The following is an 18,260-nucleotide window of genomic DNA, read 5'->3' on the forward strand; positions in this document are numbered from 1 at the left end:
TCCTGTGCCTACTTGGTCAAAATTTTTTTTCTTTTAGTGATTTTATGTACATATCAATATATATGTACAATAAGTGTTAAAGAAAAGAAGATTGCAAATATACTGTATGTTCTTTTACTAAGGAAACATAAGTTTGAATATGGATAAATGCCTTTAGGGAACATTAAACTGTTAATACAAATGGCTGAATGAGATGTTTGTTACCCGTTTCTATCACTTTTATCAGTTATGTAGTGACCAAAAGAATAAACCTGTGCTGAGTCTCGGGGTTTTGTTATTTTAAGCATGCCTAGTCAGTTCACGACAACATAAAACAGTGATGCCATAAATAAGGTTTTTAGGTTTAGACTAGGTTTTGTATAACAGAATATGTGTCCATCTATTTCCACTTATTTTCTTAAGCTAGTGGTGTGGCATCCAGTGATCCATGACAACAGAAAACACTTAACACTAACACTTGACATGCCCATGTGGGGGTTAAAATGTTCAGTCTAGTCTTTTGATACAAAGATGTGTGCAATTTTTGACTTCACAACTTGTGATGGTACCAAAACTCAGAGAACTGTTTATTAAATCATTATATTCTATGAAATTTATTTGGTTAGTGTTTCTCTTCCTTCTCAAGAAGAAATTGGATTCAGAAAGAGAAAAAAGAAGGTAAAATGGTTAAAAAGAAGAAGGAGGTATTTTGGGGGACACAAAAATGATTGCATCTGATCATATTTATTACAAATTAACCCCCTCATAAAAAATGTCATTAACCACAACAAAGGGATGAAGGACAAATTTGTCCTCCTACCCACATGGAAAATTCAGTGGGAATAGTGATTTGTGATATTTCTAACCTGGCTAAGACCGAGCAACATCAAAATGCAAGACTCAGTCATAATGTGGCAAAGTTAGAGTGTCTGTGAATGTCAGCTGAAGACTGAAGGGCAGCATGCATGTGGATGGAAACTGAGGGGGACCCATCCTCTCTCTCGGTGATGAACGGTGACAGACCTGTTGGCAAGGATTGCCTGAAAACAGAGAAGGAAAGCCAGATCCAGATTACAAATTCTGTTTTCTGGTTCAACATAATTATTTGGAGAAATGTGTTCAATGGTTAGTCAAAAATGATATTTAACCTTAAAATGTAAGGATCAGGAAGGACCGTACTGTACCAACCCTGTTAGATAAAGACAGCTGACAGGATTTCACTTCATTGCTATTTGGTTGGTGAACTTCAGTTTGTCCTCCTTCAACGTCCCAAATAAATCTTATTCCTTTAGAGTCAATTTATGTTTCCCAGCATAATGATGTATTTTACTCATTCAGCTATGCTAGTGTTCTCTGAAGCCAGCCAGCAATGATCTCACCTCACCTACAATATATTCTATCAGTGAATAAACAACATCATTTTTATTTCAATGCCAATGACACACTACATGTCGATTTGGCAGTTAAATAATTTATCTCTCTTTTGGGTGCAATCTGCCAGGCTTATTATAACTCTACTTCTGATATTCATTTCATGTTTAATAGTTCTTTGCCTCATGAGGATGCTTGTCAATCAATTAAATTGAAATGTCATTCTGACCTTTTATTGGAAACAATTTACTCCTTTTTCATTTCATCACAGGCTTTTTTTCCATTTTATTTAAATTCAAAGCCTTAATTAGTAGCATTCAGAAACTTTATACTAATTAACCTTATAAAACCACATGCTCATCAACATTACTGACACTTTATCTACACAGAGGTTATCCAGTTAAGTCTGCCTGAAGATCAGAAACTAAGCATCACAGCAGCGACGGTGGGACAAAGTGCTGTTCTGAGCTGTGCCATTCAAGGAGCACTGAGACCCCCCATCATCTGGAAAAGGAATAATATTATTCTGAATAATTTAGATTTGGAAGACATCAATGTGAGTACTCAAATAGACATTGCTTTATCATTTGTGTATTTCATGTGATATACTTTAAACTTTGTGAAGAGTGAGGAGCCTAATGAATATTGGATGGAGAGTAGAAGGAAATTATTGGAACTTTATTATATCCATTCTACTGACTGGGAAGTGTGCCACAGATCATTTGAAATGACACAAATCATTTGTATGGGTGTGGTGGGCTGCTCAATTAGCACCGTGTTGGTGGGATCATACCAAATTAAACCACAAAGGTCTGACTGTCAGAATTTCTATAATTACTAACAATTAATGTCTATGTATTTGCTATTACAGTTGGGCAACAGCCTGTAACTTGTGAAGTGTTAGAGTGCATAAAGGAAGTTTTTGTTTCAAATATTTGATAATGTATTGGAAACAATAAATATTAATCAAATAGTAAATCGTTTATTTTCTACAATAAAGGAACATGTTTTTCTATTCAGGTTCACATCTTGAGATTCAGAATCTAAACTAAATCAATTCAAAAATTCAGAATTAAGCTCTTTTGAAAAGATAAACAGTTTGAAAGAGCAGAGCTTTAAAGGTGAGATAGAAACCAGACAAACTCCAGGATTTTCATCTGTTGCTTCCATGCTCTCTGCTTAAAGTGAGCATTAAAAAATGAATGTCATTCTAGACAATGAAAAGAAATAAAAATTGGGTGTTGTGGGATATCTATGGTAATGAGGTGAGACAATCCTTAGCCCTAGTGATTTTGGAATTTTATGATCTCTTGCATATATATTCTAGTTATTTTTCATCACCCAAAAAAGTGATAGCCTATCCATTTATACTTTGATGTTTCATAAAGAACCCCTAAAGCAGGCCCAAGAGAGCTACTCCTATTTGTTACATCTTACTAATATTCATGTTCAAATGATTCAAAACAGGAAGCTTCTCCAAATTTAAAGTTTTGTTTTGATAAAATTTTTCTAAATTTGCTTATCTCTAGGAACTTTCCTCAGAGAGTGTGTGAAGAATAATTTATAGTTATCTGCAATATCAGGAACATTGTACCATAGAATAGCTATACTTTTGGGAGTACTGAACACTCTTTGAGAGGTTTGGCCCTAGACAAAGCTATCTCGGGTCTGCTTTATGAATTCTTATGTCTACATCTTATCTTTCATTTTCTACCTCCATCCTTAGTATCAAGGCTTCCACTACTATGTTCAAGAAGGCCATGTACTCAGTGCTAGTGTGGTTTGATACCTCAACATAAGCTCATTTTAATTGTTCAAAGAATAAGGAAGAGTATGCTATGAGTGGTACTCTGTGGGCAACTTGCAAAGTGGATACATTCTTGTGCAATGACCTTGCAAATTATTTTGCTTACTTCCTAATTCTTGACTCTATTCTAGAAACTTAAAATTTCTAGAAAAATTACTATAAATGATGCCTCTAAAAGATACCTAAATATTAGCTAAATTCTGGAATCAATACATTGATTTTTGTTGGGTGAAGTTATTTTGGATACATTTCATAGGCATATTTTTATGCCTTCTAATATTTAAAATTTCTATTTCATTTCAAGCCATATTTAATTAAGTTGAACAGGCATTCATAAACTGTAGTATATCTACTAGCTTTTCGACCTACAGGAAATATCCAAAGATATCTCTGAAAGAAGAGATGTTTATTCAATTTCCCAATACACCCCTGGTGTTTTCATTTAAGTACTATGACATCAACTGTCAAACTGTCAAAAGATATTGAAATGCATTTGGCAATATTAACTAAAACATGTAGCAAAACAGCTACAAAAATCGCTTATTGTGTTTTGTTATACAATGGCTCTGCTTTAAGTCTGCTAAAATAAGGACTTTGATTATATATGTAAGTACTGTCTCTGGTGGACATCTGATGTGTTTTCTGGTTACCCAATACCTTTTATACACTTCTTTAAATATTTTGGCAGGCCTTAATTTTCACTTCCCCAAGGTAGAAACCAAAAGTCTTACTTAATTAACCTTCTTTACTGTTAAGGAGCAGATTTCTGAATAAGGCTCTAACAAAGTGACAGCTGAACAGGACTTGATTTCCTAAGCAGGCACAGGGAAATGCAGGTGTTTACAGAATTCGTTCTCCCCACTCATCCTTCCCGGTTAGTGCAGAGGCAGCAGGATCCCGCTTTCAAGGACAGAAGTGGTAAAAGCTGTGCAATTGGTCAGTGTTAAGTTTCAATGGGGTCTTCAACCAGCCAGTCTCAGTGTGTGGCTTGTGCATCTTTCCTGGCTTCTCGTTCTCTGAGGCTGACGCTCTGCACTCCTGAAGATCCCAAGACTTTTGTGATTCCTGTACAGAATCCCTTTCCTGCCTAATTCTAGCTAGAATGGGTTCTGTTGTTTGCTACTAAGAATGTTGTCTATTTTTTTGGATTGCTGTGTCAAGAAACATCTATCATTACTTCTCCTTAAAATGTATTTTTCCTTTATTAGATGTACTTTCATTATTAGATATAGATTTCTGATGTGTTGAAAGATCAAGATGATCTCTCTATAATGGAAAAGATATTCTCAATTTGTAACTAAAAATGACATTCAAAACGTTCAGATATAAGTTGGTTTTATACCCTATTTGTATATTATCTATTTTCACAAAAATGGGTTTAATTCCCATTAGATTATCTAAAGTTAGAATTGTGTCTTTCATGCCAAAGGGAATCAGTGACAATATATACTTTCTGATTCTTTAATATGTATCAGGTAAGATTAATATATATTAGCACATGAGTACCTTCTGATGGCAAAAGAGCAAAATAATATGGATGTATTTTTTTTATAAAAGCAAAACTACCCTTTTATGGTAGTTATGGTACAGCTGGGATGTTTTCACAGCCTGATAAACACTTTTGTCATCAGTTACTCCCATTCTTAAGCGCAGAACCTGAATACACTTTACCTCCTGCCATGCATTGCAAATACAGTTTTGTTCACTTAATAGGATATTTTCATATTATTTCTCATTATCTCACTACCTCATTATCTCATTAACCCTAAAAACAACTCTATGAAGCTGGGAATCTTATCCCAATTTACATCTGTGGGGATTTATGCTGTGAGTTCTTCACTTGAGATTGTTGAGCTAATAAATGGTGCAGCTGGAATGTTTTTATGGCCTGATTAACTCTAGATCATGAGTTGAACCACTGTATGGAAGTGAGATGTTCTGTAGTTTTCTACTGCCCTTTAAACGATGAGTCCCAAATAACTATTGCCCTTATATATTGCAAATAGCTTGGATAACACTCTGCTATTACATGTGAGACTGATTGCTATTCAACTGTTGTTTGAAACCTTTCATTTTGCCTGTCTTCCACTTTGTACCTAATGAATAATGGACATGGCTGAACTTCTGGAGGCAAGATGACACAGTGGTGTGCAGCAAGGGCTGGGGATTCAGATGATCTGGATTCCAACTAATATTCAGTCTCTTGGGGGTGATGTGCCCTCAGGCAACTTATTTAACCTCCCTATGTCTCAGCTTCCTTATCTATAAATTGATGGTAATGACAGAATGAACTCATTTTTGTGTGAAAAGTAATGAGATAAAGCTGGTAACACTCTGAGGCACTATTGTAAATGTTCAGTTGAACCAGGCTCTTTGTCTTCTCTTCCCTCTTCTCCTCCCCTCTGTTCCTCTTTTGTCTCTCTCTTCCTTCTAATATATGCTTCAAGGATCACAGACACACTCAATCTGCCTAAAGTAATAGAAGTTCAATGTTAGGATACATCTAGTAATCAGAGTTTGGAAACTCACAAAAAAATGACAGAACCAAATTTTCTCAAATTACAGCCCCAGAAACTGGAAGGTTATTTTCTGTTCAGTGCAGCTGTAGGAATCATGCTGACTGACTTTCCTATTAGTGATCTTTTATTAATCCCTGCTCTAAGAATATGCCATTAAATTCCCTCAGCTACCATGTATTCATCAACTTAACTTTGTATGTATGTCCTCAAATGTCTTTCTGCCCAAATTCCTGAAAAAGATAATTGGCTTATTTTGATCATCCTATTTTGGGTGGAACGTGGTATCTTGCCAATGGGTTTCTGCCTTGGGCAAGTTCATACAGATTCAGTGTGACCAAAGAAATGACAGTAAAATGTTCTTGGGGAGAAAGGGTTATACCCAACTTTATTTCCACAGTGGCAGGTCAGTCACTAAAATCCCGTTCACTCAGAGCAAGCCTGCATGCAGCAAGCCGTCCTCTGGGGCCTCTCTGCCTGCACAATTGTCTCTGGCTCTGTCCTCAGCACTGCCACCACTCCAGCCTCTGCTCTGCTCTCCTGCAGCCGTGCCACAGTGTTACCCAGAGCACTAGGAAGAGCTCTTTATATAGAGTCAGTACCAACGTATTGCCCACACCTCTGTAGTGAACTAGCCACCCAGGGCCAGGTAAGAATCCTGGCCACAGGAACTTTTTTTATCCACACTCCACCCCTCCAGGATTCTTTCCTCTCAATCTGTGTGTACTCAATCCTCTGCAATGGGCCCTGTGCGAGAAAGCTGGAACATTGTAACCAAATTTCATAATCTAAGACAATATGCAAATAACAAAAATTACAACAAATTATAATAACCCTCACACCTGAGGAGATCCATTGCCAAGTGGTCATCCTGGCTGTATTCAAACCAGTTCTACCCAAAGGAGTTAACCAAAAGGACCATGGATGGGCATTACAATACCCACCTTCTCCAGCCTCTCCAGCAAAAAGTCTTGCAAACTCACAGGCCAGTCTTGTTGCTTTCTCTCTGCCTTCTGCTTCGTCGTCAGTAGCCGGAACCGCTGCTCAGGTCCCAACTGTTGCCACAGCTCCAGGCATCCAATTTCTTTCCATCTGCTCCTGCCTTTTCAAACCAACCCACATCTGGGTCCTCGTGACCTTCATGGGGCCCTTTAAATTCTTCCTTTGAGAAGCAGAACGTATTTCCTTTTGTGCTTCAGTGTGAGGATAGAAGCAGAGCATGGAGTGGTCCACAGACTGGGGAGGGGGCTGCACCTCTCCTGGAGGAACCTACAGTTGCCGAGTCCTTCTGGCTTTTCACCAGCTGTCAGCCAGGTGGGGTCTCACCCGAGGAGGGGCCAATGCCTCTGGCACTTGCAGGGCCTCCACCCTCACCTGTTTGTCAAAGCTCTGCTCCTCCATTTCTGGGGCTGACGGCTTCACTACATCCCTCACTGTCCCACAGCACCTGGTGGCCTGCGTGCTGCTCCTTCTCCTGCTGCTCCTTCTCGGGCCTTTTCCTTCACCTGCCCCATTGCACCTGGAAGCCTGCGCTCCCATCCTGCTGCGTCTCATGCCGCTCCTTCTCGGGCCGCTGCTCCTTCTTGTGCTGCCTCCTCTCGGGCCACAGCACTTTGCAGTTTTGCCATTTCAGTCAGCTTTCTCTTGTGGACCCCAGCCCTCCACCCCTTCCCAGTACCACATGTCCACAGGGAAAACTCTACTGTCTCCCTGTCCATAGGTGCAGCTGCTGAAACACTCCTTCCATGAGGGCAGCCTGTTCTTTTTCCTTGGTCACCAATGAACCCTGCCAACTGCGCCAGTTGTCTTGCCAAAGGGTTTCAGCCCTGGGCAAGTTCACTATGGATTCAGTGTGACCAAAGAAATGACAGCAGAACGTTCTTGGGGTGAAAGGGTTATAGCCAAGTTTATTTCCAGGTGGCAGTTCAGTCACTAACATACCATTCACTCAGAGCAAGTCTGCATACAGCAAGCCATCCTCTGGCTCTGTCCTCAGCACAGCCACCACTCCAGCCTCTGCTCTGCTCTCCCACAGCTGTGCCACCATGACACCTAGAGCACTGGGAAGAGCTCTTTGTATAGAGTCAATAGCAATCCATTGCCCACACCTCTGTAGTGAACTAGCCACCCAGGGCCAGGTGAGAATCCTGGTCACAGGAACTTTCTTTTATCCACACTTAGTATACAAAGTTCATCTCTGGTGTTACTGGGACTGAGTCTGAGTCCTGGTCTTGGTCTGATCAGCTGACCATGGGATGTGGATGAGAAGCTGTGAGATACGGAACTTGTCCCTCCTAATGACCTCAATTCTGCTCAGCTGGTGCCTGGTTTGCACATTCTCTTTGTTAGGGAAACTGAATTAAGAAGGCAAGGCAGCACAGAGACAATGATACAGATTTGAGAGAAATGTAGGTGGAAAAAGGAATTGGCTGATATGATTGGAAGTCAGGAGGGGAGGAAGGAGAGGAGGGATGCACAGCACTGTTTCGGATGTGTTGCGTTTACCAAGGACATTTTCAGTAATCCTTGGCATAGCAGAATTTTTTTCTTTTGATTTTACTTGAAAGAATTAGGTGTAAAAATCCTAGCTGATGCTGTCTGTATTTTACCTATAATAGTGAAGCTTTTCACCATTAATTAAGTTACATGATAATCTGGTCTATATTCAACATCCCAATCCTGTATTTGTCACTTATTAGCCATGTAAGCACAATACATTAACTGAAATAATTTAAGCTTCAGCCTATTATTCTGTAAAAGGAGGTGTGGATAAAGTGAAGGTTCCTGTGGCCAGGATTTTCACCTGGCCCTGGTTGGCTACCTCACTACATACATGTGGGCAATGCATCATTGTTGACTCTATATAAAGAGCCCTACCCACTGTTCTGGGCAACATGGTGGCAGCAATGCAAGCTTGCAGGAGAGCAGAGCAGAGGCTGGAGTGGTGGCAGCACCGAGGATAGAGACTGAGACAGCTATAGGGGCAGGGCCCAGAGGCCCAGAGGCAGAGACCCGCTTGCTGCATGCAGATTTGCTCTGAGTGGATGGGATTCTAGTGATAGATCTGCCACCGCCGAAATAGAGTTGGGTGTAACCCTTTCACCCCAAGAACGTTCCGCTGTCATTTCCTTGGTCACATTGAATCCATAGTGAACTTGCCCAGGGCTGAAACCCATTGGCAAGACAGGAGGGATTATCAAAAAAATTAAATGACACACCTCAGATGTCTAATAAAATGTGTTGTTTCTTTTACCACGATTCAATGTAGCATTGTTGATAACATTTGGTAACAAATGTTAAAACCCCATCAAAATATTATTTCTTTGAAAATAACCTTGCATAGTTTATATTATTATGAGTTTCAACAACTTCACAAGTAGACTTACTAGATAAAAATACTGAACTCCTAGGTAAATTTGAATTGCAGGTATATAATAAATAATATTTCATTATAATTCAAATGTTGCGTGTGATATACTTACACAAAAATCATTCTTGTCCCCCTGAAATCCATTTTAATTAGGAGTCATGTTTTAAGTGCTAATTCTGGCCCTCTATTTTCATGAAACTCAAATTGGTTTGAATACCCCATTAAACCACTTTACTGTATGTGATACTGTGCCTTAATATCACTGAAATTAAAAGTTTGAACTGTTAAAATTCATATGAGTTTAATCCATTAGCTTTTTAGATTCCTATTGTTTCCTCTTTCTTAGTATTTGTTCTGTACATCTATCCAACCTGTGTCAGTAATTGTGTTTAACAGTGAGAAGAAGAGACTAGGAAAAATAGTGGATTAAATGCACAGGAGTTTATTCTTTCATAAAATACACCACCCACAGCTGGTGTGATTTCTCCATATGGCATCTGGAACGCCAGCTCCTACCTTCTCTCCCAACATTTCAACAGCATGACTTTCATTTTTAAGGTCATCTCAGGGTTCAAGAGGGCTGTTGGACCTCCAGTCTCCAATCTATATTCCATTAATCTATAATCCGGGACACAGCAGCACAAAGCAGATGAAAGATAAAGGCGCTTATTCCCGGAAGTCCCACAACTGTTTATGTGTCAGAGATGTACAATAACTGCAATAACTGTACTAGGGAGACTGGTAAACACAATCGTTCAGCTGAGCATACTGCTCAGCCTTCTGTTGCAAAGGAGCAACAGGAGAACAATCCCTACCTCTCTAGCCAAGGCCATCTAAAAGGATATAAGATGATCTACTTTATACTTTTCTTATTTTTCTGCATTAATTAAAGATAATTATTCATCTGAATTCAAATCTGACCAACTCTGTACACTGTTTTTGTTCTTCTGGTACTTATATCAGCCTTCAATTTATGTCTTTGTTTTGCTTTTATAAGCCTTTTCTCAAACAAGTTTTTGTTTTTTGTTTTTAGCATTCAGTGTGGTGATGTTTTGCTTCTAATCTTCCTTAAGTAGTTTTACCCCTGCAATTAATTTGAAGTGATTCTTACATGTACAGTTGATCTCCATTTAAAGCAAAACATCTATTTTTAAAAAAATCACTCAGACAACAGAACAATTGAAATGATCATTTTAATCAAATCAAAATCCAATTGCAGGTGTGGTGGCTTACCATTTTATTCAGTTTTTACAAATTCTGGATTTCCTAGTATATAGTTAGCAAAAGTAGCACTGGGAGATAACATATCAAAGCATAATAAAGAAAATTTTCCTTGTATGTCAGATTTTTAAAGCCATTGAATGCATAATACAGAATACTACACCTTATTCTGATAAAAATGTTTCAGAAAAGTTCTATGCTTCAAATTTACAAGTTAAAATCCCAAGTCATGTTTAGTACCTAGAGACTAAAAGAAGTGACTTTAGTAGTAGAGAATTCTGACTCTGTTACTCAATTTTAATATTCAAAGCAGCATGAAATATAACTTTTTCTCTTATATGTATGAATTCCAAAGTTCTCACATATATGAAAGGTGCATTTTTACCCTTTAGACTATCCTTTGGCAACAAAGCCCAAATTAAAAGTGATTTAACTAACAAGATTTCATTTTACTTTTTAGAAACCTACAGTGTGTACGATAATATGAAACACTTTAGAGTATACCATCAAAACTAGTTATTGGGAGAGAGAGTTACTGACTTTTTTCTCTGTACTACAAATAATCCATTTCTTTTCCCCCTCAACTAAAAATGTAGACATTTAATGTTTAAAATACAATACATCACTCATCATGTGGTTTTAATCACTAGTTCATTTTTAACATAAGCCTGAGGCCATTGCAGTTCTTAAAACCCAAGTGAAATCAGAGAATATTTATGATTCAAAGTCTTCCAAGCCAAGTAAATCAGGGAGCATCGGCATAGCTGAAAAAGTTAAATTTCTTCCACAAATATAGAACATGCAACATATATTAATTTTCTATCTAAAACATGTTATACAGTTTCAATACTAATTGTTAGGTTGTTGAAATTGCATGTGATTATAAATATTGCCTAATAGTGTGTTATTTTAAAATGAATATTATAACTAAATTAATTTTTTTCTGCTCATATAATAGAGAACTCCTTATTATAATTCACTTCTCAAAAAGTCTTAAAATGACAATTAAAAATGTTTTTGAATGTCCATATCATTTGGAACTTATTCTTGAAGCTATCAGTATATAAAAGTGAAATATCCATGTGTGAATAGGTGGAAGAAATACATATCAGTTTGTTGTGTGTGTGGCAATTTAATTATTTTAAAAAAATTTTAGGTTCAGTTTTTAAAATTATGTTATTTAAGTTTATGAGGAGTATTACTATGAAACATGACTTCACACTTAATGACATTCTTTTTTTTCTTTCAATAAGAACTTTGACTAAATAACTATAGACATTCTTTAATTGATGAAGCATATTTCTTCAATTTTGTTTTCATATGTCTCTGAACTTATCGCTTCAATCACTATGTTTAAGCTGATACATTTCAAGCTGTATTTCTACCTGAAATTCCTCTTCTGAGTACTTTTTTTTTTTCATTTGAGTGTGCAAAATTCAAAACAATATCTTTAATCCCAAACCTACAACACTGGCAGTGTTTCCTATTCCATGAAAACATAGCCAGGGAACTAAGTAGGATCTGCTAGAGTTCTCTCAATTTTTCCCTCAAATCCAGTCTGTCACAAAACTTTGTGACTTTAACATTTTAATTTATGTTAAAACTATTCTGCCATCTCATTTGCACTATGGCTGCCTTAGTTGAAGCTCTTACTCGTCCTCACCTTCAAAATTTATCATTGCCTGCTGAGGCTGCCCCTTCAACTTTAAAGCTGCACTTCATATTATGGCCCTAGAGATCTTCATAAAATTTAAATCTGGTCATTTCACTTTCCTCTTTAGAACCATTTAATGGTTTCTTAGAGATTTCAGGGAAAAAATATTAAAATTCTTGAGCTTATTCTAGAAAGCCTATTTCTCCATTAATTTTTCCTACTCTTCACATATTCACACTTGACTGTAACTTTCCAAAGTGTGCTACCTGTTCTCAACTGCGTTTTCAAACAGACTTCTCTGCATTGGAAAAACCTCTTGTCTCCTTCATCTTCCTAAATCCAGTGCATTCTTTTAAAATAGACAAATGCTTCTTATGCTGAAATTCAACTTTTTTCAAAGTTCTGTATCCAGTGATGACAGTACTTGTTACATCATAAAAGTTTTTGTTTTACTTGCCTTTCTTCTCTGGACTAGAAACTAGCACAGCGCTCTTTACCCATTCAGCTTTGGGTTACAGTGTTAGATCTGCACTGACATATAGGACATACTCAATAATTTTTAAATGTGGAAAAAGCAACATTAGTGATGTTTCTTATATTTGCAGTTAGGCATTATTGAGTTTATTTGTGGACTTTTAATATATAAACCTGGCTAAGGATTTTATTTATTTACTGTAGACACATGCAGGATTATCAATCAACTAATGTTTATTGGCAATCAATCACTTAAGCCTAGCATAGCTCAACAATTTCTAGATCCAATTTCTTTAATAACATTTCTCATTAGACATATTGACTTTTTACTACAGCTTCAATTTAATATCCTATCATATGCAATAATGAAGTCAAGAAAAGGAGGGGAAACACATATTTGGTTATTGTTTAATCCTCATGAATTCAACAAGTATTGATTTAACTGCTGCCCTTTTCTAGGCACTCAGCTAAATGCTGAGGATATACCTATAAGAGACATCATTCCAAAATTCAAAATATTAAAAGATTAAAGGAATCAAAAAGAAAAACAACTACATTACATTTAATAATACAATATGAGACAATTTTATAAATATAGACCTTCCTTGTCTTACAATGGGGTTGTGTCCCTATAAACGTATTGTAAATTGAAAATATCTTAAGCCAAAAATGTGTTTAATACACCTAACCTACCTAACACCATGGCATAGCCTAGCCTACCTTAAATATGCTCAACATACTTACCTTAGCCTAGTGTTGGACAAAATCATCTAACGCCAAGCCTATTTTGTAATAAAACATTGAAAATCTCATATAACTTCTTGAATAATGCACTGGAAGAGAAAAACATGGTGGTTGTCTGGTTACAGAATGGTTGTGAGTCTATTTGGTTGTTTACGCTCCTGATCATGGGGCTGATTGGGAGCTCTGACTTGCTGCCACTGCCCAACATCAGGAGAAAATACCACATTGCATGTCAACGGACAGAGAAAAGATCAAAATTCAGAATTTGAAGTGCATACTGAATGTGTATTGTTTTTCACCATCGTAAAGCTGAAAAATGGTTGTGGAACCACTCACCGTTAGTCAGGCACTGTCTGTATATATGTTTGTGTATTTTATACACAAATATATAAAGAATAGAAAGAGAGAGCAAATTTAAGTTTCCAGGCATAGAAGACTTCTAAGAATACACTAGTGTTGCAGTTTAGTTGATAGCTAGATGAAGGAGTGGTAGACAGGCATTCTGGGGATGACGTGGTGTATTGAGTGAAGTGTGTGAGTGCCTTGTTATATGCAAGAATAAGCAAAGACAGCAGGTTAATAAAGGGTTTGAATATATTAAATAAAACAAGGGTTTTGCATTTGTTTATAGAACTGTACATTTGTATTTATAATGTATAACACAATGATAACATTTGATGAATGCCTAACATTTACAAAGCACTGTAATTTATCATTTTTTAAAAGTATATTAACTCATTCGTTTCTCAACACAAGACCTATTTAAGCCAACACATTCTATACCCATACACAAAATGAAGCTTAAGTTCATTTTAACTTTGTAATTTCAATAATAAATTTGCTTCTTTTTATAGTTTAATTTTCTCCATTCACCTTGGTCTATATATGCAAATAGAACAATAATTTAAACAACTATAAAATTTTAAGCAACTTTTCAGTTCCTTAGTAAAAATAGCAAGCACAATAGCAAGCAAGGATATATGTTATACCAATTGATCTTACAAACCCCTTAAGTACATACCATTTATTTCACAGATTACTGCTGATTCTAATTTCACTTATTTTTGTCTTGTGCAAGACGGAAAAGTTAGAGATTTTTTTTCTTAAGTATCATTGATATACAATCTTATTATGGTGTCAAATACACAACATTCACCCATATTATCAAGTCCTCACCCCCTCTGTGCGGTCACTCCCTAACAACATAGCAAGATGTTACAGTCATTCATTGTATTCTCCATGCTCTGCTACCATCCCCATGATATACCTATACTGGGATTGTGAATTATTGTGATCCTTAATCCCCTTCTCCCTTCCCCGCACCTCCCTAACACCTCCCCTTTGGTAACCACTAGCCCCTTCTCAGTGACTATGAGTCTACTGCTATTTTGTTCCTTCTGTTTCGCTTTGTTTTCATACTCCATGAATGAGAGAAATCATTTGGTACTTGTCTTTCTCTGCCTGACTTATTTCACTGAGCATCATACCCTCTAGCTCCATCCATGTTGCTGCAAATGGCAGGATTTCTAGGAAAGGTTATACTTTCATCTAAAATAAAGAAACAGTATCAAAAAATTTCTGTATTGTGACAGTATCCAAACAAGCTACCAATATTATACTTTTGAGCATTCAATGCTTTATAAAGAGAAATTTAAGAAGGCTGTTAGAAGTGATTAATCAAAGAGAAAAGAAGTTATAAAATATCATGCAATTTTGTTGTTTCTTCAAGGATTTGTAATTTTATTTCTGTTCAATTAGCAAGGTTTTGGAAGAGGTTGGAAACATATATTTTCTTTCTAACAGTGTACACTATTAAAATTAGACAAGGGAAAAAAACTATTAATAAAAACATTTTCTTTTTCGCTCACTGGAGGTATGATGCAGGGGTGTGTGAAATCAAATTTATATGAGTGAAGCACGTTAATTGGTGATTGTTTTTAAATTACTGTTTATACACCCGAAAATAAATTACATTTATGATAGATTACTCTGCTAAACATTTTCAAGTTTATGTAGCCAATGTTCAAACATACATATTTATACTGACATTATCATGATTCATAAAACCTTCTTTCGATGGAGAAAATGTATTGTGATTTTACAACTTTTGTCTAAAACTAATAACCAGCTATTGTCCAGAAGGAAAATATTAATCCATCTCTCATTTAATTCATTGCTATTCCACTATGGCATGTCTGAGCCTAATGATTTAACTTGAATGTGCTTCTCTAACAATTAATAAGTGTTTACAAAGAGTCAACAAATATCTATGAGTTTATGGCAGGGAAGATATTTTATAATCTGTTACTCTAGAGTTTATAAATATGCTTTATTTAATTTACAGCAAGAAAAATTGTGACATCCAAAATAAAGAGAATCTTCAACTTGTCACCACTATGTGTATGAGGTGAACAAGAACAATTATTTTTTTAGAGAAACAAGCCAGGATAAACCTGGTTGCAATGAAGTGTGATGTCCTTGGATCATATTACGGGTTAGGGCCATCTTTGGCTACTGCTTTTGAGTCAGTTGCATGAGACAATGAATCAAGGATGTTACAAAGATGTATAAGGATGACATCTTTCAAAGTTACATAGGAGTATGGTCTAATGCTCCCACCCAAGGATTATTTAATTCTCTGGGGATATGTTTTTTTTTTGTCCGTTAACTACTGATTAAGGCACAGATTCTGAGAATACACATGATGACTTAAATATATATATATATATTGTCCAAAAATATGCAAGAGATTTCTGTTCTAAAGAAAAGATAACTCCAAAATAATTATTAACCATCCTGTGTTTAACTTAACAAATTTATTTCAGCATTTCCCAAATTATATAATTCTCGGCTTCTTATATGGACTTAGAATTAGGTTTGCCTTCTTGCTATTTCCCTTATACATGAGATAAATATTTCTTTTATTAAGGTATCATTGATATACACTCTTACGAAGGTCTCACAAGAAAGATAATGTGGTGATTACATTCACCCTTATTATTGAGTCCCCTCATACCCTATTGCAGCCACTGGCCATCAGTGTAGTAAGATGCCACAAAGTCTGTATTTGTCTTCTCTGAGCTACACTGTCTTCCCCGTGATCCCACACACACCATGTGCACCAATCATGACAGCCCACAATCCCCTTCTCCCTTCCTCCCCACCCACGCTGTCTGACGCCTCCCCTTTGGTAACCGCTACTCCCTTCTTGGAGTCTGTGAATCTGCTGCTATTTGTTCCTTCAGTTTTGCTTCATTCTTATACTCCACAAATGAGGGAAATCATTTGGTATTTGTCTTTCTCTGCCTGACATATTTCACTAAGAATAATACCCACTAGCTTCATCCATATTATTGCAAATGGTAGGATTTGTTTTCTTCTTATGGCTGAATAATATTCCATTGTGTATATGTACCACCTCTTCTTTATCCATTCATCTATTGATGGACCCTTAGGTTGCTACCATATCTTGGCTATTGTACATAGTGCTGCGATAAACATAGGGGTGCATATGTCTTTTTGAATCTGAGAAGTTGTTTTCTTTGGGTAAATTCCTAGGAGTGGAGTTCCTGGGTCAAATGCTATTTCTATTTTTACTTTTCTGAGGAACCTCCATACTGCTCTCCACAATGGTTGAACTAGTTGACATTCCCACCAGCAGTGTAGGAGGGGTCCATTTTCTCCACATCCTTGCCAACATCTGTTGTTCTTGGTCTTTTCTATGTTGGCCATGCTAACTGGGGTGAGGTGATATCTCATTGTGGTTTTAATTTGCATTTATCTGGTAGTTAGTGATGTGCAGCATCTTTTCATGTGTGTTCTTGCCATCTGAATATCTTCTTAGGAGAAGTGTCTGTTCATATCCTAGGCCCATTTTTTAATAGGGTTATTTACTTGCTTTTAGGGTGTTGAGGTGTGTGAGTTCTTTATGTATTTTGGATGTTAACCCCTTGTTGGATATGTCATTTACAAATATATTCTCCCATACTGTAGGATGGCTTTTTGTTCTGCTTATGGTGTCCCTTACTGTACAAAAGCTTTTTAGCATGATGTTGTCCCATTTGTTCATTTTTTATTTTCTTTCCCTTGACTGAGGAGAATTGTTCAGGAAGAAGTTGCTCATGTTTATATTCAAGAGATTTTTGCCTATGTTTTCTTCCAAGAGTTTTATGGTTTCATGACTTACATTCAGGTCTTTGATCCATTTTGAGTTTACTTTTGTGTGTGGGGTTAGACAATAATCCAGTTTCATTCTCTTGCATGTAGCTATCCAGTTTTGCCAACACCAGCTGTTGAAGAGGCTGTCATTTCCCCATTGTATGTCCATGGCTCTTTTATCGTATATTAATTGAACATATATACTTGAGTTTATATCTGGGCTCTCTAGTCTGTTCCATTGGTCTATTGTTCTGTTTTGTGCCAGTACCAAATTTTCTTGATTACTGTGGCTTTGTAGTAGAGCTTGAAGTCAGGGAGCATAATTTCCCCCACCCACACTTTATTCTTCATTCTCAGGATTGCTTTGGCTATTCAGGGTCTTTTGTGGTTCAATATGAGTTTTAGAATGATTTGTTCTAGTTCGTTGAAGAATGGTGTTTGTATTTTGATAGGGATTGCATTGAATCTGTAGATTGCTTTAGGCAGGATGGCCATTTTGACAATATTAATTCTTCCTAATCATAAGCATGGAATATATTTCCATTTATTGGTATCTTTTTAAATCTCTCTCATGAATGTCTTGTACTTTTAGAGTATAGGTCTTTCAGTTCCTTGGTTAGGTTTATTCCAAGGTATTTTATTCTTTTTAATTCAGTTGTGCATGGAATTGTTTTCCTGATTTCTCTTTCTGCTAATTCATTGTTAGTATATAGGAATGCAACAGATTTTTGTGAATTAATTTTGTATCCTGCAACTTTGCTGAATTCAGATATTAGATCTAGTAGCTTTGAAGTGGATTCTTTAGGGTTTTTTATATACAATATCATGTCATCTCCAAACAGGGACAGTTTAACTTCTTCCTTGCCAATCTGGATGCCTTTTGTTTCTTTATGTTGTCTGATTGCCATGGCTAGGACCTCCTGAACTATGCTGAATAGAAGTGGGGAGAGTGGGCATCCTTGTCTT

The 18,260-nt window shown here is 36.6% G+C and overlaps 1 protein-coding gene across 4 annotated transcripts in view; it reads left to right on the top strand.

The window, feature by feature from the left end:
* Positions 1-18,260, top strand: part of FSTL5 (follistatin like 5) — an 813,978-nt gene that overhangs the window by 558,913 nt on the left and 236,805 nt on the right. For all 4 annotated transcript variants that reach the window (XM_073232529.1, XM_073232528.1, XM_073232527.1 and 1 more), the window contains exon 7: positions 1,740-1,906. In XM_073232529.1, the coding sequence (XP_073088630.1) occupies positions 1,740-1,906 (167 nt within the window). The remainder of the gene's footprint in view (positions 1-1,739; positions 1,907-18,260) is intronic.

The sequence above is a fragment of the Manis javanica genome, chromosome 3 (assembly GCF_040802235.1).
Source record: "Manis javanica isolate MJ-LG chromosome 3, MJ_LKY, whole genome shotgun sequence".
Classification (NCBI taxonomy): Eukaryota; Metazoa; Chordata; class Mammalia; order Pholidota; family Manidae; genus Manis; species Manis javanica.